The 13,783-nt window shown below is 52.0% G+C and overlaps 1 protein-coding gene across 2 annotated transcripts in view; it reads left to right on the top strand.

The window, feature by feature from the left end:
* Nucleotides 1–2,130: 2,130 nt before the first annotated feature.
* Nucleotides 2,131–13,783, top strand: part of FGF18 (fibroblast growth factor 18) — a 38,525-nt gene continuing 26,872 nt past the window's right edge. The window contains exons 1-2 of one of the 2 annotated variants that reach the window (XM_064596577.1): nt 2,131–7,016; nt 7,190–7,226. In XM_064596577.1, the coding sequence (XP_064452647.1) occupies nt 6,801–7,016; nt 7,190–7,226 (253 nt within the window). In that variant the 5' untranslated portion in view covers nt 2,131–6,800. The remainder of the gene's footprint in view (nt 7,017–7,189; nt 7,227–13,783) is intronic. The other variant, XM_045901432.3, reaches the window with a different exon arrangement.

The following is a 13,783-nucleotide window of genomic DNA, read 5'->3' as shown; positions in this document are numbered from 1 at the left end:
AATCTTCATTGTTCTTAGTTTCACTGGAAAGTACGTCTATTTTAAAGGATGTTTTTATGTTTAATGTTTAAAAGATCATCTTTAAATTCATAGAATCTCAAAATGCTTAACCTGCACATGAATTTGAAAAAGTTACTAGTGTTAAATAGTGCCACAGAGTGTTAACTAAGAACTATAAATACATTAAAGATGAGTCATTCCTTCCCTAGATAGTGTTTCACATCACAGTATATGATGATGTAGGACTATATTAGGTAATTAGTTACTTAAAATGTTCAGAAGTAGATGTATACTTAGGTTTTAATGACTTAACCAAAATGTAGGTTTGATAGGTTTATTATTTGAGTTGCTTTGTGTAGAAGTTAACCCTTGGGCTTAGCTGATGGGTACTTAATGTAGCAGGAAAACTGAAAGGACTTCCCATTCTGAGGGAAAGCTGTTGGCCTTACTGGTGGTCCTGTTCTTGCACGTTCAGTTAAGCTGATCAGATCCATCTTTGTAAAAGATTGCGGGTAGGGCATGTTTCCTCGTGCCTCCAAAGTCACTTAATAGTGCTTGGTACTGGACCTCAGCCAACAAAATATGGTAATCTGAAAATTGAACTCCTAGGCTTGTGACTAGAAATTCTTTAAAAAACACTTTTGTGCAGTGCAAACTGTTAAGTGAGATTGGCCATACTTAGATCAATATTGGTTTAATTGCTAAAAAGCATACAATTGAGGTACTTAGGGAAAACTAAAAAATTTTAAAGCATTTTTAGTTTTCTAAGACTAATAAGGAAAAAATTATTTCCCTTTGTCCCTAGTAATTTTTTTTTTTTAAGATTTTATTTATGGGACACCTGGGTGGCTCAGTTGGTTAAGTGTCTGCCTTTGGCTCAGGGTCATGATCCCAAGGTCCTGGGATCAAGTGCCACATCGGGCTCCTTGCTCAGCAGCGAGCCTTGCTGCTCCCCCTGCTTCTGCTCTCTCTGACAAATAGATAAAATCTTTAAAAAATTTTTCATCCGTGAGTGCACAAGCAGGGGGAGCTGCAGGCAGAGGAAGAAGTATCCCCACTGAGCAAGGAGCCCAATGAGGGACTTGATCCCAGGACCTTGGAATCATGACCTTGAGCCAGAGGCAGACACTTAACTGACTGAGCCACCCTGGCATCCCCCTAGTACTAATTTTTTTTCTTTAAGATTTTAGAGAGGGAGTCAGGGGTGTGGGGAGGGTCAGAGGGAAAGAATCTCAAGCAGAGTCCCCACTGAGCAGGGAGCCTGAAAAAAGGGACTTGATCTCAAGACCCTCATACCATGACCTGAACTGAAATCAAGAATCGGCCACTTAACTGAGCCACCCAGGCGCCCCTAAAGTACTTTTTGATGGAATAACTATATTTCCCTTTCTTAAGCCAGTCTGTTGAATATGAATGTTTAATGGCTTAGTTCTTTAGCAATACCATTCACTATTTTGCAGGCATTTTCTTTAAAATCCCCACTTGTATTGCCTCTACCTGACTTTTGAAAAACATGTTTTAATGTTCTGTTCTTTACCAATTTTCAGAATGATAGGTTGATGTTCTAGCAACCTCTGAAGGTAGTGAGGTTTTTTTTTTTTTTTTTGGAAGTAGTTTTAATTAAGTACTTTGGATTCAGATTTTTATGTATTGGTGTTTCGCTCTTACATCTTTTTTGGCTGATGGAGTCCCCTTCAAGCTTGTTCCTACCATCACAGACTCTAGTAGTCTGATAGTGTCTTGCTTTCTAGTGAGAAAATGTTCCAGGTTCATCTTCATTTTCTTTCTCAGACCTGGAATGATCCATTTCTTGAGGAGAATGGCAGGGATGCCTGGGTGGCTCAGTTGGTTAAGCGTCTGATCTCAGGGTCCTGGGATCGAGCCCTGCATGGGATGGGGCTCCCCACTCAGTGGGGAATCTGCTGCTCCCACTCCTGCCCCTCCCCCTGCTCTTGCTTGCTCTCTCTCAAAATCTTTTAAAATAAAAAATAGCAATTAGGAACTGTCTGGGTGGGTGGTGCTCATTAGCTTCACTTTACGGATGATCAGATCAGACCCTTTGGAAAAGCAATGGGGAATTGTCAGCATTTGGAGGGCAGTGATGGCACTTGGTAACTTGAGGGAAGCTCAAGTTTTCATTTGATACCTTAATTGTGTAAGGTTGTGTTACCTTAAATTTCAACCACAGAACATAAGGCCATTTGGGGAGAGCAGATCAGACTCTAAATGGACCCATGCAAGTAATAGTATGAGGTTTATAGTGTGTCATAAAGCTGCAGAAGCTACTATGTGGTCTTGACAACCAGTAGCTTAATGAGGGAGAGAAACTGTCCAGGTTGTGGGGCTTTTGTTTGAAATTGTCCAAGAAAAGTTGAGGGTCACATACACTGAGCCTCTGAATAAAAGGTAGTGTGGTCTGGGCTCTGGAGATAAAGGATTAAAGTTTAATTTTTTTAAAACTCCAGTATAGTTAACAATAAAGGGTTAATGTTATTTCAGAAAGTCTAAGGCTACCTTCCAGCCAGTTCTTGCCAAAGAGCCAGTTGCTCCCTGACTCATGCATTTGGCAGTAGAGGTCCTGTTTAATGCTGTGAAAGTTCTGAGAGCTGGTTTTGAGAAAATTTTAGAGCCTCGTCTGTGCTAAGGGTCTGTCTACTCTTATTAAACTACTTGATCCTGTTGAAGGCTTGAGGCTCTGTGTTCCTAGGCAGGAGGTTCTCCTATCTGTATCCAAAATACTTGTATTCAATAGAACTCCCTGAATTTTGTGAGTCTTAAATTGGAGAAAAGTAGAAAATGTCAGGTTGCTGTGCTGTATATTACTTTCATACTTGAAAAAGATAGGAATCTAAAACATTTAACTATATACTGTGTCCCAAAGGTCTAGTTGTTTAGGATTAGTCAGTAAGCAAAACCATTAACTTGCTCTGCGGGGCGTGCATCCCATTGCACTAGCAGTCGATACACATTCTCAACTCCCTTTAAATTTTCAGTCCCGCATAAGACAACAAGGGGGTTTACAGATGAGAATCTGCTCAGAAAATTGCAAGTTTACTAGCTTACAACTGGGAATTTGATGTAGCATGCAGTCATCCATCCCAAACTACAGTTGCCTGGACTGGTAATAGCCTTCTTGGCCCCCCAACTGCCATAGTTGGACCATTCCAGTTCATTCTTTAGCACCTGTGATAAGCTTTTGAAAAGCAAATTCATTCTGACCCTTAGTTTCAAAGCCTTTGATAGACTAATTGCCAAACATAATAGTACATCCACACTGTTGAGTACTACTTGGCAATTAAATGATAAAAGCAACAATGAATGAGGGTGAAATCTCAAAAACATACTGAACAGAAGCTGGACACAAAATAGCACAATAATACATGGTTCTATTTACATTACACTAGTATCTAGTGCCAACCAATTAATGTTAATTTGGGACCAGCAATGGGTGTGGGAAGGATGCCTTAGGTGTTTACAGGGTGTCTGGGTGGCTCAGTTGTTAAGGCCTTTGCCTTCAGCTCAGGTCATGATCCCAGACCCTGAGATCGGCCCCTCATTGGGCTCCCTGCTCAGCAGGAAGCCTGCTTCTCCCTCTCCCACTCCCCCTACTTGTGTTCCCTCTCTTGCTGTCTCTGTCAAATAAGTAAGATCTAAAAAAAAAGGGGGGGGGTGTTTACATAGATCTATGTTAAACTCTGAGCACACTTAAAACAGACTTAAAAATTGTATATCAGTAGTCCCTTTAAAAAAGGCCTTTGGCTACCTATTGGCCTCTGAGAGCCTTTGAGGCATGATAAGTATTTGCCCGTTTTTACCCTGAACTTTTGCCACTCACCCTGGCTATTCCTGCCTGTTACCTAGCTTTTTTCTACCTGTAGGCACTTGGTGTCTTTTGCTTGGAATATTCCTTTGCGTGGCTAGCTCTCCTCACCTTTGTGGCTTAGCCTAAATATTACTAAGAGGTATTCCCTATCCCATTGGTTTTCTTCAAAGCACTGATAGGCTAGAATTTATCTCTTGACTTCCCTTACTTACTGCCCATTTTCCCTGAAAGTGAAGTAGCTTTTGTAGAACAGGAACTTGTCTGTCTTCACCCATGGCCTTGACAGTAGGATCAATAAATCGTAATTGAATGAATTGAGAAGTGACTACCAAATAGTGGTACGTATGAAGTTAACATGAATTCATGTGTCAAATTCAGATAGGAAAACTCCATATAAAAATCATGTATATAGTAAGTAAATAGGTATGTGAAAACTAGATTTGAGATGTAAATGGTAAGAAAAAATGTGGTTAAATGACGAGTTGGAGTTAAGACAGAACCTGACTGGACACCTCTTAAGCTGTAATGATACTGCCTCCCTACTTCATGGAATCACAAAGAAAGTGAAAATCTGAGAAACATAATTATAATTATTAATAATGGCTAAAACCTTTGGAGCCTTTATTATGTGCCAGACTCAGAATGACCTCATTCAGTAACTGAAAACAACTCTTGAGTTGTTACTGTTCTTAGCCATGGTTTGTAGATGAGGAAGCAGTCTCAGACTGTTACTTGCTGGAATTTATAAGTAAATGTTGGAGGCAATATTCAAATCCAGGATTTCTGACTCTTGAGTTCATGCTCTTATTCAGAACTGTTCTTTTGACTGGACTTTTTTGGTCAGTCTTTATTTGGGTGATAGTCTTATTTGTGAGGTTGACAGACTTTATGTGAACATTGAAAAAAATGGCAAAGGGACGCCTGGGTGGCTCAGTCGTTAAGCATCTGCCTTCAGCTCAGGTCATGATCCCAGGGTCCTGGGATCGAGTCCCGCATCGGGCTCCCTGCTCCGCAGGGAGCCTGCTTCTCCCTCTGCCTCTCTCTCTCTCTCTCTCATGAATAAATAAAATCTTTAAAAAAAAAAGAAAAAAATGGCAAGCATTTTACCTAAAAGATAGTTATATACCCATTCCATTTAAAAGTAATAGAAAGTAATAATAGTATAAGCAATGAGAATGTCTTAAGTAAATTCAGCCCAGCCCTTCACACACAAGCTTTCCCCGACACCCAGCAGCTAGTTTTCAAAAGGTTTTCTGTTCTTGTGTCTTAATGCTGAGACAGAGGCAACCTGTTTAAGAGCCTTAGCTTTGAAAGGGAACTTCACAAGAGCTCGCGGAGAGGGCTGGTACACGGAACAGTTATTTCCCGTTTGACAGCAGCTACCTCAGTTTATGCTCTAGTACAATGGGATTATCAACCACTGCCAGTGACACCAGGTCTTTAACCAAATAGTATGGATTCCTGAATTTTGCTTTTTGAGTTTGTTTCTCACTATGACCTCTCCCTTAGCATCAGGCCAAAGGACAGCCCGACTGTCGGCGGCATATGACAACACCTACATTTTGAAGATGGAAAGGACGGGAGTGTTGCCCCTGAAGCGGGGAGAGGAGGGGAGAGGAGATACCCTCACTGGAGTCCTGGTTAAAGGAACTAAACCGCTTAGAATACAAACGGAAGCTAGTCTCAGCCAGGTGGCCGGCGGAGGGCCTAGAGTGGTCGCTGGCCGGAGTCCTGCTGGTTGTTCCCTGTAGCCCTCCCGGGCTGGAGTTGCAGCGACGCCTCGGGGCCGCTAGGTGGCAGCCGCGCGTTTCCAAAGCTGGCTCGCCTACCGGAGAGCCCCGCTGGGAGCCCGAGAACCGACCCGAGAGCTCTGGAGGAGGGTGAGGGGGAGAGAAGTCCTGGAGACCCCCCTCCCCCGCAGCGGCAAGGACGGAGACATCAGAAGGGGTCTCAGAGTGCCAGCCGTCCGAGAGGGCATCTGGGACACGCCACGGTCCTGCGTGGACTCACAGGGCGGGCGAAAGCGAACCCCCTTAAACGGAGCCGCCCCGGGGGCTGGGCCTGGCCCGCCCCCTCCCGGCTCCCCACTGAAGCGCTAGTGGGTGTGAGTGAGTGCTAGTAGCGAATGTGGGTGAGTGAGGACGCTCCGCACCTAACTGCCTTCTTGGGGACCGCCGCCTTCCCAATTCGGGCAGCATTTGCGCCGCGGCGCGGGTCATTGCGCCCGGGCGCACAGCTCCGACGGCTTCCAGCGCTCACCAGCTCCAGCCTCGCGGGCTCTGGCCCTTCGGAGCTGCGCGTCCCGTCTCCGAGAGTCTGAGCGCCTCCCTCTAACCCGGAGCCGCCAGGAGGAGGAGGAGGAGGAGGAGGAGGAGGAGGAGGAGGCGGTGGAGAGGCCGCGGCAGGCAGGCAGGCAAGCAGGCTGGGCCGCCTTTGATGTGGGCGCGGCGCACCCAGCCGAGCTGAGCGCCCGTCCGGCCGCGCCCCGAGGGGGGAGCCCCCGGGCCCCGCATCCTCATTGTGCCGACTCGGGCCCGGGCCCGCCCCCGGCCCCCCGCCCCCTCGCCGCCCGCGCGTAGAAAACGCCCCGGCCGCCGCCAGTGGTGGGAGGCGGCGATGCGCACGGCCGGAGAGACGCGGAGGAGGAGACATGAGCCGGCGGGCGCCCAGACGGTGCGGTCGTGACGCGTTCCTGCTGCAGCCGCGCGCCCCGGCCCTGGAGCGCTGACCCCTGGCCCCGCACAGCCCCGCGCCCCGGCCGGAGATCGCGCCCCAGCTTCCAGCCCCGTCGTGCATGCTGCCTCCGGAGTGAACCGAGCAGCCAACCTCCCGCGGACGCCCGGACGGCCGGCCGGCCGGCCAGCAGTGAGCAAGCTTCCCCGCACCAGCCCGGCGCCTCCTGCACAGCGGCGGCCACCCGTAGCCCCCGCGCCAGCCCGGAGGGCGCAGCGCTCGGGAGGAGCCGCGCGGGGCGCTGATGCCGCAGGGCGCGCCGCGGAGCGCCCCGGAGCAGCAGAGTCTGCAGCAGCAGCAGCCGGCGAGGAGGGAGCAGCAGCAGCGGCGGCGGCGGCGGCGGCGGCGGCGGAGGCGCCCGGTCCCGGCCGCGCGGAGCGGACATGTGCAGGCTGGGCTAGGAGCCGCCGCCTCCCCCCCGCCCAGCGATGTATTCAGCGCCCTCCGCCTGCACTTGCCTGTAAGCGCCCGCGCGCGGGGCTGCCTACCCTGCCTGGCCGTCTGTCCGTGTGCCTGTGACTCTGTCTGCCCGCCCGGCCGTTCGTCTGACTTTCCGGCTGCCTATCCGTCTGTCTGTCCGCGCGCCCCCCTCCCTCAAGTCCCCCTGACCACCTCTCCATCTCTCTCCCGCAGGTGTTTACACTTCCTGCTGCTGTGCTTCCAGGTACAGGTACGTAGGATCCTGCCTCTGACCTCCCCCTGCCCCTGCCTAGCGGTGCAGGGCGACCCCCTTCCCCTGGGCCGCGCCCCCTCCCTGTGCCCCACCCCTCCTGGGCGTTGAGCCCAGTGCACCTGTTCCCAGGGCGCCAAAGGGCGGCTCCGCGCGCGCCCTGCGCCGGCGGGGGACCAGCCAAGGGCAAGGGGCTCTGTTGCAGGGCTCAGACTGGCGCGGCCCCTGTCGGCCTCGGCTGGGAGGAGATCCCCGGAGCCAGCGGACTCAGCCGCTGCAGTGTGCCCAGCTCCAAGCCCCCTGCCCACAACCGGAGAGGAGTTGGGACCTGAGGATTTTTTCTGCCATCCGTCCCTTAATATCCCCGCTCGCTCTTCCAAACAAAAAGGCTCCTTTGAGCCGAATGGATTTTGAGTCCAGGGAGAAAGCTTCAGTTGTAAATTACTCTGTGGTTTCAAAGGCGTTTGCAGGGGAGGGAGAGAGAGAGACAGAGAGAGAGAGAGAGAGGGAGAGACAGAGACAGGTCTTGGAGAGACTAGGTGAGAGATAGCAGAGACGGGCGCTTGGGCTGAGAGGCCATTGCCCTGAAGCCGCTCCAGAATGGGCCACGCTCCGCACACCCTCGCCCAAGGTGGTGCAGCCTTCGACTGATTCCCCGCCTTACTCCCCGCTCGCTCGCTCTCTGTGAATCAGAAGAGGGCTTGGCGCTCAGCCTGGAAAGCACTTGCTAAAATCTGATCTGTTACTTCAGCAGCTTTCAGACTCGGGAAGGTCTTGGCACGCAGACAGTTGGAACGCTCTGGCTTCCAAAGCCGTGGAAATGAAGGAAAAGGGGGGGGGGGGCGCAGAGAAAGAGAAGAGGGAAAGAGGGAGCGACTTCAGCCCCGATTAGAACCAGACCAGGGCTGCCTCAGCGTGTTTGGGCGGGGAGGGGGGGGGAAAGGGAAGGGAAATAGAAGTGCCAGCTACCCTAGCCCCCCACCCACCTAGAGCTGCAAGGGAGGGGCCTTAGGAGGAGCTGGATTGGGGCCAAAAGAGATTATCTGCCCCTTCCCCCTCTGGGTTGAAGGCAGGTGTCCTCACAGGGTTAGAGACGATGCTTAGGTTTTAGCCTTTGGGGTTCCAGAGGTGCCCCAAAAGAGCCTTGAGTGGGGAAAATGGTGTCTCTCCCAGCTTTATGGCTTAACGAATGTTGTGTGTGTTGAGTGCTGTTGAGACCCAGTAGCCTCTTTCAGTGTTTGGTGTGGTGGTGGGTCTGCTTACCTCCCCTTCCACTCCTGGGAGAGGATCGTTACCATCAGAATGGACATTGGGCTGGGGGAAGCTAGTTGGGGCTGGGGGCTGTGAGGATGGATGGATGGATGGACGGATGGACAGACGGACTGATGGGTTCTTTCCCCCAGCTTTGGCCAGGCTGAGGTCCCCAGTGACTCCTTGAATCAATATAACTGGAGTCAGTAACTTAAAACTGGCTGTTTGCCAAAGCAGATGTGACCCTGTGGTGGCGGGGGCAGGGGTGGGGAATGGCTGGTGTCAGAGAGAGAGGCCAGTGCCAGGCATGGCCTGCCTGATTTGCAGCTGAGTCCCCAAGCAGAGGGCAGGCCCCAGGGTCACTCCAGAGGACCTGCTTGTCTGATCTGGGTGAGAGCTCTTTTCCTGCATGTTGCACCTGGGGATGGGGGACTGCTGCAATGAGCATGGAGGTAGAGAGGTCTGTGGACTTTGTTGCTCAAGCCTCCTGCAGCTTGCTGCCTCTTGGTCCTTAAAGCAGGGCCCAGGAGGGGTTGCTGCAGCATCTTTGTGTTCTCTGGGGAAGCACGAGGGAGGGAACCTGGACTCTGCATCCCACCTCGACCTCCTGGCCTAGAGCTGGAGCCAGCCTCTCAGGAAAGAGCTGGGTGGTCCATCTGGGTTAGGACTTCAAGCAGGTGATGGAGCCTCCTCTCCCCCCTCTCACCTCTTCCTATCTTTTCAGACTTTCCCCATCCAAACTGCCATAAGACTGATGTATTTAACCCATGGTCCCTGCACACATAGAGTATCTAAGGATGGGATTATGGAGGAGGCAGGCCCCTGATATGTCACACCAAAATGGTGCCCAAATGTGCTCATGTTTTGGAGAGGGCTCTCAGCTCCCCACAGATTTTCAAAAGCATCTATGAGTCCTAAAAGATAAAGAAACGGCAGGCTCCTGTCCCCATTCATGGTCTAGGAACAAAGGTGGCATGGCCATTCGAGGTAGAGATGAGGGGTGCGCCTCAAGTGTTCGTTGCTGGGAGTGTGAAGTGTGCTCCCTGCTGAGGCAGGCAGAGGGGAGAGCAGCTACTTTCCCAGCAGGCCAAGCTTAGAGAGGGTGACAGGAGCTCCCTTGGTGAGCAGAGCCTGGGGAGGCCTCCCTGCGCGCTGGGAAGAGCTCAGAGCTTTGCAACCTGGTGGACCGGGCCTGAGCCCCAGCCTCATCTTTCCTCAGCAGTTGTGAAATGGGTGGCCTTGAGGCTGAAGTGGTACATGATAGGTGTGGAAGGAGGTTTGGAGATTCTCATTCACACAGGAGGGTACTTTGTTCTGCTGGGAAATGGATATACCTCTGCCCTTCCCATCCCCCCGCTCCCTGGTTTGGGGGGAGTTTCTGGTCTCTTCCTTCTCCCCCTCCATCAGCCAGCAGGCCCAGAATGGGCCCCCACCTCCAGCCACATTTTCGAGAGAGTACAACAGTCAATGCCAGACACTGCCTCCCCCCTCTACCCCCCATGGGGTGAGCCCCGCCCCTGCTGGCCACCCCAGGAAGCAGGAAGCTGGGAATTTAATAAAATCCCTTCTCCACACGACTTGGGACACCGCGGATAGCTCAAATCGGAAGAATTTTAAAAATTTCCGAGGGGAGCAGGCGGCGTGACCAGTAAATTGCTTTTCTGCACTTGGCTGAGCGCTGACAATGACACCGGGCTGGGCCTTTCACGCAGCTTGGCCGGCACCTGCCTGACATTGTTCCTACCGCCAGGCTCGGCTAGGTCCTGGCCTTCCCCAGACAGGCCAGGCTTGAGGCGGGCCAGGAAGGGGGGGCTTCCACCACCCACCCCTTGTCCCTCCCACAGCACCCCTTCCTCTCTCACCCACCGCCCAGTGTGTTCAAGTTTTGAAGTTTCCTTTCACGCCCCCTCTTGACCTGACCACCCCCCACACCTGGCTTCCTCCGTGAGTTTTAGAACCTTTCTTCTAGCTGGTTAGAATAGGAAATCCAGAGACAGAGTCCTTTGGGACATGAGGAGGATGGAGAGCTGTCCTGTTGGGTAGCACTTTTAGTTTCTTAAGACAGTGACATCATCCATCTGTGTGTCCAGTCAGATATTCATTCAACAAATACTTGCTGGCCTTGAGAACCAGACTAGTCAGTTCCTGGCCTCAAGATGCTCCCATTCTAGAGGGGAGAGTTCCTGTGATCCTGCCTCCTGAGAAGTACGGAAAGGGGGCACATCCTGCTTCTGTCCAACCAAGTAAGACTCCAAGGCTCTTGCATCCAGAAGCTTGTTTCCTTCTTCCTGTCCTTTTTCCTCCTGAAGTAGGTGGGCTAATATTCCTACTTCACAGTTGGAGAGACTGAGGCACAGAGTGGGGAAGGGATTTGTTCAAGGCCAATGTTAAGACTCAAGACTCTGGATTCAAGATCTTGTATTCTTTCCATGACACCAGACAGACTTCTTCAGAAAGAATACTGGTGGGGAAATGGAGTTCCAAGGGGCATGCTAGGGGTTCTCAGGGAGCGCTTCCTCTTGGATTCTCATTGATAGGATCTCCGTGCTACGGATGATCAGAGCCCAGATAGGTGTCTCTGATGGAGGGCACCTGACTCGGAGTCTGCAGGCCCTGATTTTCCTAGAATGTTCTGGACTGCAAGGGTCCCAGAGCCAGAGGTGGGTGTCTAGGAGGGTAGGGCCTGGGGGAGTCAGCACTCCCCTCCTGGCTTCGTTCCCAGCAGGGAAGGGGAGGGGGCACCCTGCCAGCTATCCCTGCAGCCTGAGCTAAGGAGGTGGATTGTTAAAATATCTTGCGGTGGCACCACCAGGGTTAGCAGGCTTGGGGTAGCTCTCAGGGCACAGTGGGCCCCCAAAGGGAGATGGAGGGCGACAGCGGGGGAGACTTCCTAGCCTCAGCAGGACCTTCTGGTTCTGCAGGAGAGGTGTAGGTGTGGGAAATCAGGCTGCAGGCCCATCAGGCCAACAGCAATGCTGGTAGCCACCACCAGGCAGGGTGTGCTCACCATGTGACAGGCAGGCTCTTTCGCACCTCATGGAGGCTCAGCCTCACAACCAGCCCGAGATCAGGGAATTCTGCCGACAGGAAAGCGAGGCTCAGGGGCATGAAATAACCTGCCTCTCGCCGCACAGCAAGAGAGAGGCAGAGCGGGCTTCGACTCTGGGTCACCTGGCTCTAGGCTCGAGGCTTATGAAACAGCAGTATGGGCGTTCTGGGGTGTGCCAGCCTGGTTCCAGTGGTTGCCCTGCCTTATCTTTGCTGTATGACCTTGAGCAAGTTACTTAACCTCTCTGGTCTCAGCTTCTGCATGTGTAAAACGGAAAGAAAACAACCGACCAAATAATCCCTGCCTCCTACAGGTGGAGAGCAGGGGTCAGGGTACTAGCCCCCGTGTCTCTTGTTTTGGGAGGGCTCCCTTGCCCCCCTACCCGTGATGGTGTGGTAAGCCCCCTTTCCCCAGGGCACTGTCACCTCCTGGTGGCTAGGAGGGGGGAGATGTGGATTGGTTCCTTTCTGGGGGCAGGGGCTTTCTGTTCCACCTCTGTGTACCCCATTTTTTGGCTGGGACACTCAGGGATAGGGCACTGCCAAGGGCCTTGCCAGGCTGGCCCGGGCTGGGGGAGAGCCACGGAGCCTCAGAGAAGGTGGAAGCCTGTTGTCTCCACTTTGGGCCTGAGTGTGGGGACTTGTTCTGGAACACTGGTGGGTAAATTGGTCCCTCAGGCTTTAATCAGGCCTGCTGGTAGGGGCTGGGAGATGTTTGTGGATTATTGCTCTGACATCTTAATGGCATAATGCCCATGGGCCATTTAAAATGCTCCTGTGCCAAAGATGGGGCCACGGATGGCAGAAACGCTCTCAGGACCCCTGGGATCAGTCCTGGCTTTGTCACTGGCTCATTGGATGACCTCCCTTTCTGGGCCTCAGTTTACACACCCGAGTATCAGTGAGGTGAGCTAGCTGACTTCTATGGAGCTTGAATGCATGGGCTTTGGCATAGGAGAGACCTAGGTTTGAATCGTGTCTGTGCTGCTGGACAAATTTCTTAACATCAACCCTTTGCCCTTCAGTTTTCCCCACCTGTAAAGTGGGGTGATGAGAGGGACCTACTTCTTAAGGGTTACTGTGGGGGCTAAGTGAGATAATGCACACAGAGTAGCTAGTACAGTGGCTGGCACTCTGGAAATAACTGAGTAACAGTAGTTGTTGGATCGCTTACCTGCTCCGTGTGTGTTAAGTGCGTACCATTCTGCAGGGTGCTGAGGAAGGTTGGGAGGGATGTATTCCTTGCATCAGTGGCCTCAGGGCTCCTCTTGTCTAAGTTGAGAGCACAGGCTTTGGACTTAGGTTTGCACCCTTCTCAGGCTGTGTGGCCTTGGGCAAGACCCTTAACCTCTCTGAGTCTCTGCCTCCTTATCACATGGGAAATAGGGATGATAGTACCACTCCCAGGCCTGTTGGGAGGTGTAATTGAAGTCATGTCTTGGGCCAGGTATGCCGTAGTTACTCAGTTATGATGCTGCTCCTCATTAGCAATCAGCAAACATTTATGGGACACTTGCTGCATGGGTGGCCTTGGACTAGATTTTAGAGGGGGTGCCAAGAAGGCATCCATTCAGCTTTTCCCTCAAAGCATTCCCTGCAAAGAGATGACTAACACTTTGGGCAGCTTTATTCACCTCCCTTACCCCCATTCCACCTCTGCCTTGGAACCCCTTTGTACCTTGTCACTGTCACATGACCCAGTGTGTTCTCCATGGGGCTCACAGGGAAGCATAGGAGCTCAGGATCTGGATCCAGCCCAGCAGATCACACCCTGCCTTGGCCACTTCATAGTCTCATGACTGAGCAAATTGCTTGGCCTCTCTGTGGCTCATTTTTAATGTGGGCATTAGGGTAGAAAACCTCCCTCTTGGGCTTGCTGTAGGGGTGAATTGTGGTCACCCCAGGGGAAGTACTGGGCACAGCACCTGGATCATTATAAGTGTTAAGTAAATGTGAGCCTAGTTAGGCATTTGACTTTGGTGTGTCTAGAGGCCTGTTTGTCTAGCAGCTCGTGGTTCCTGGAAGTCAAGGGAGGCTGGACCCATCCCGAGGGCCCTGCGGCACCTGGCACAGACCTGGTGAGCAGGATGAGTGTTGAGTCAGTGAGTTGGAGGGGCCTCAGAGAAGCTGGGGCCAGGCAGCTGGATTTAGGCCCCTTCTGACACCAGGCTTGGGGCAAGGGGGCTTACGACCTATCCCAGCCCTTGGGGACTTGAGAGAATCTGAGGGATCTGTGCAGGGGTACGGGAGCTCAAGGG

The sequence above is a fragment of the Mirounga angustirostris genome, unplaced genomic scaffold, assembly GCF_029215605.1.
Source record: "Mirounga angustirostris isolate CCGP_5_RB_7025 unplaced genomic scaffold, mMirAng1.0.hap1 SCAF_7, whole genome shotgun sequence".
Classification (NCBI taxonomy): Eukaryota; Metazoa; Chordata; class Mammalia; order Carnivora; family Phocidae; genus Mirounga; species Mirounga angustirostris.
Note: the sequence above shows the minus strand (reverse complement) of the source record. Positions and strands in the feature narration are given on the sequence as shown.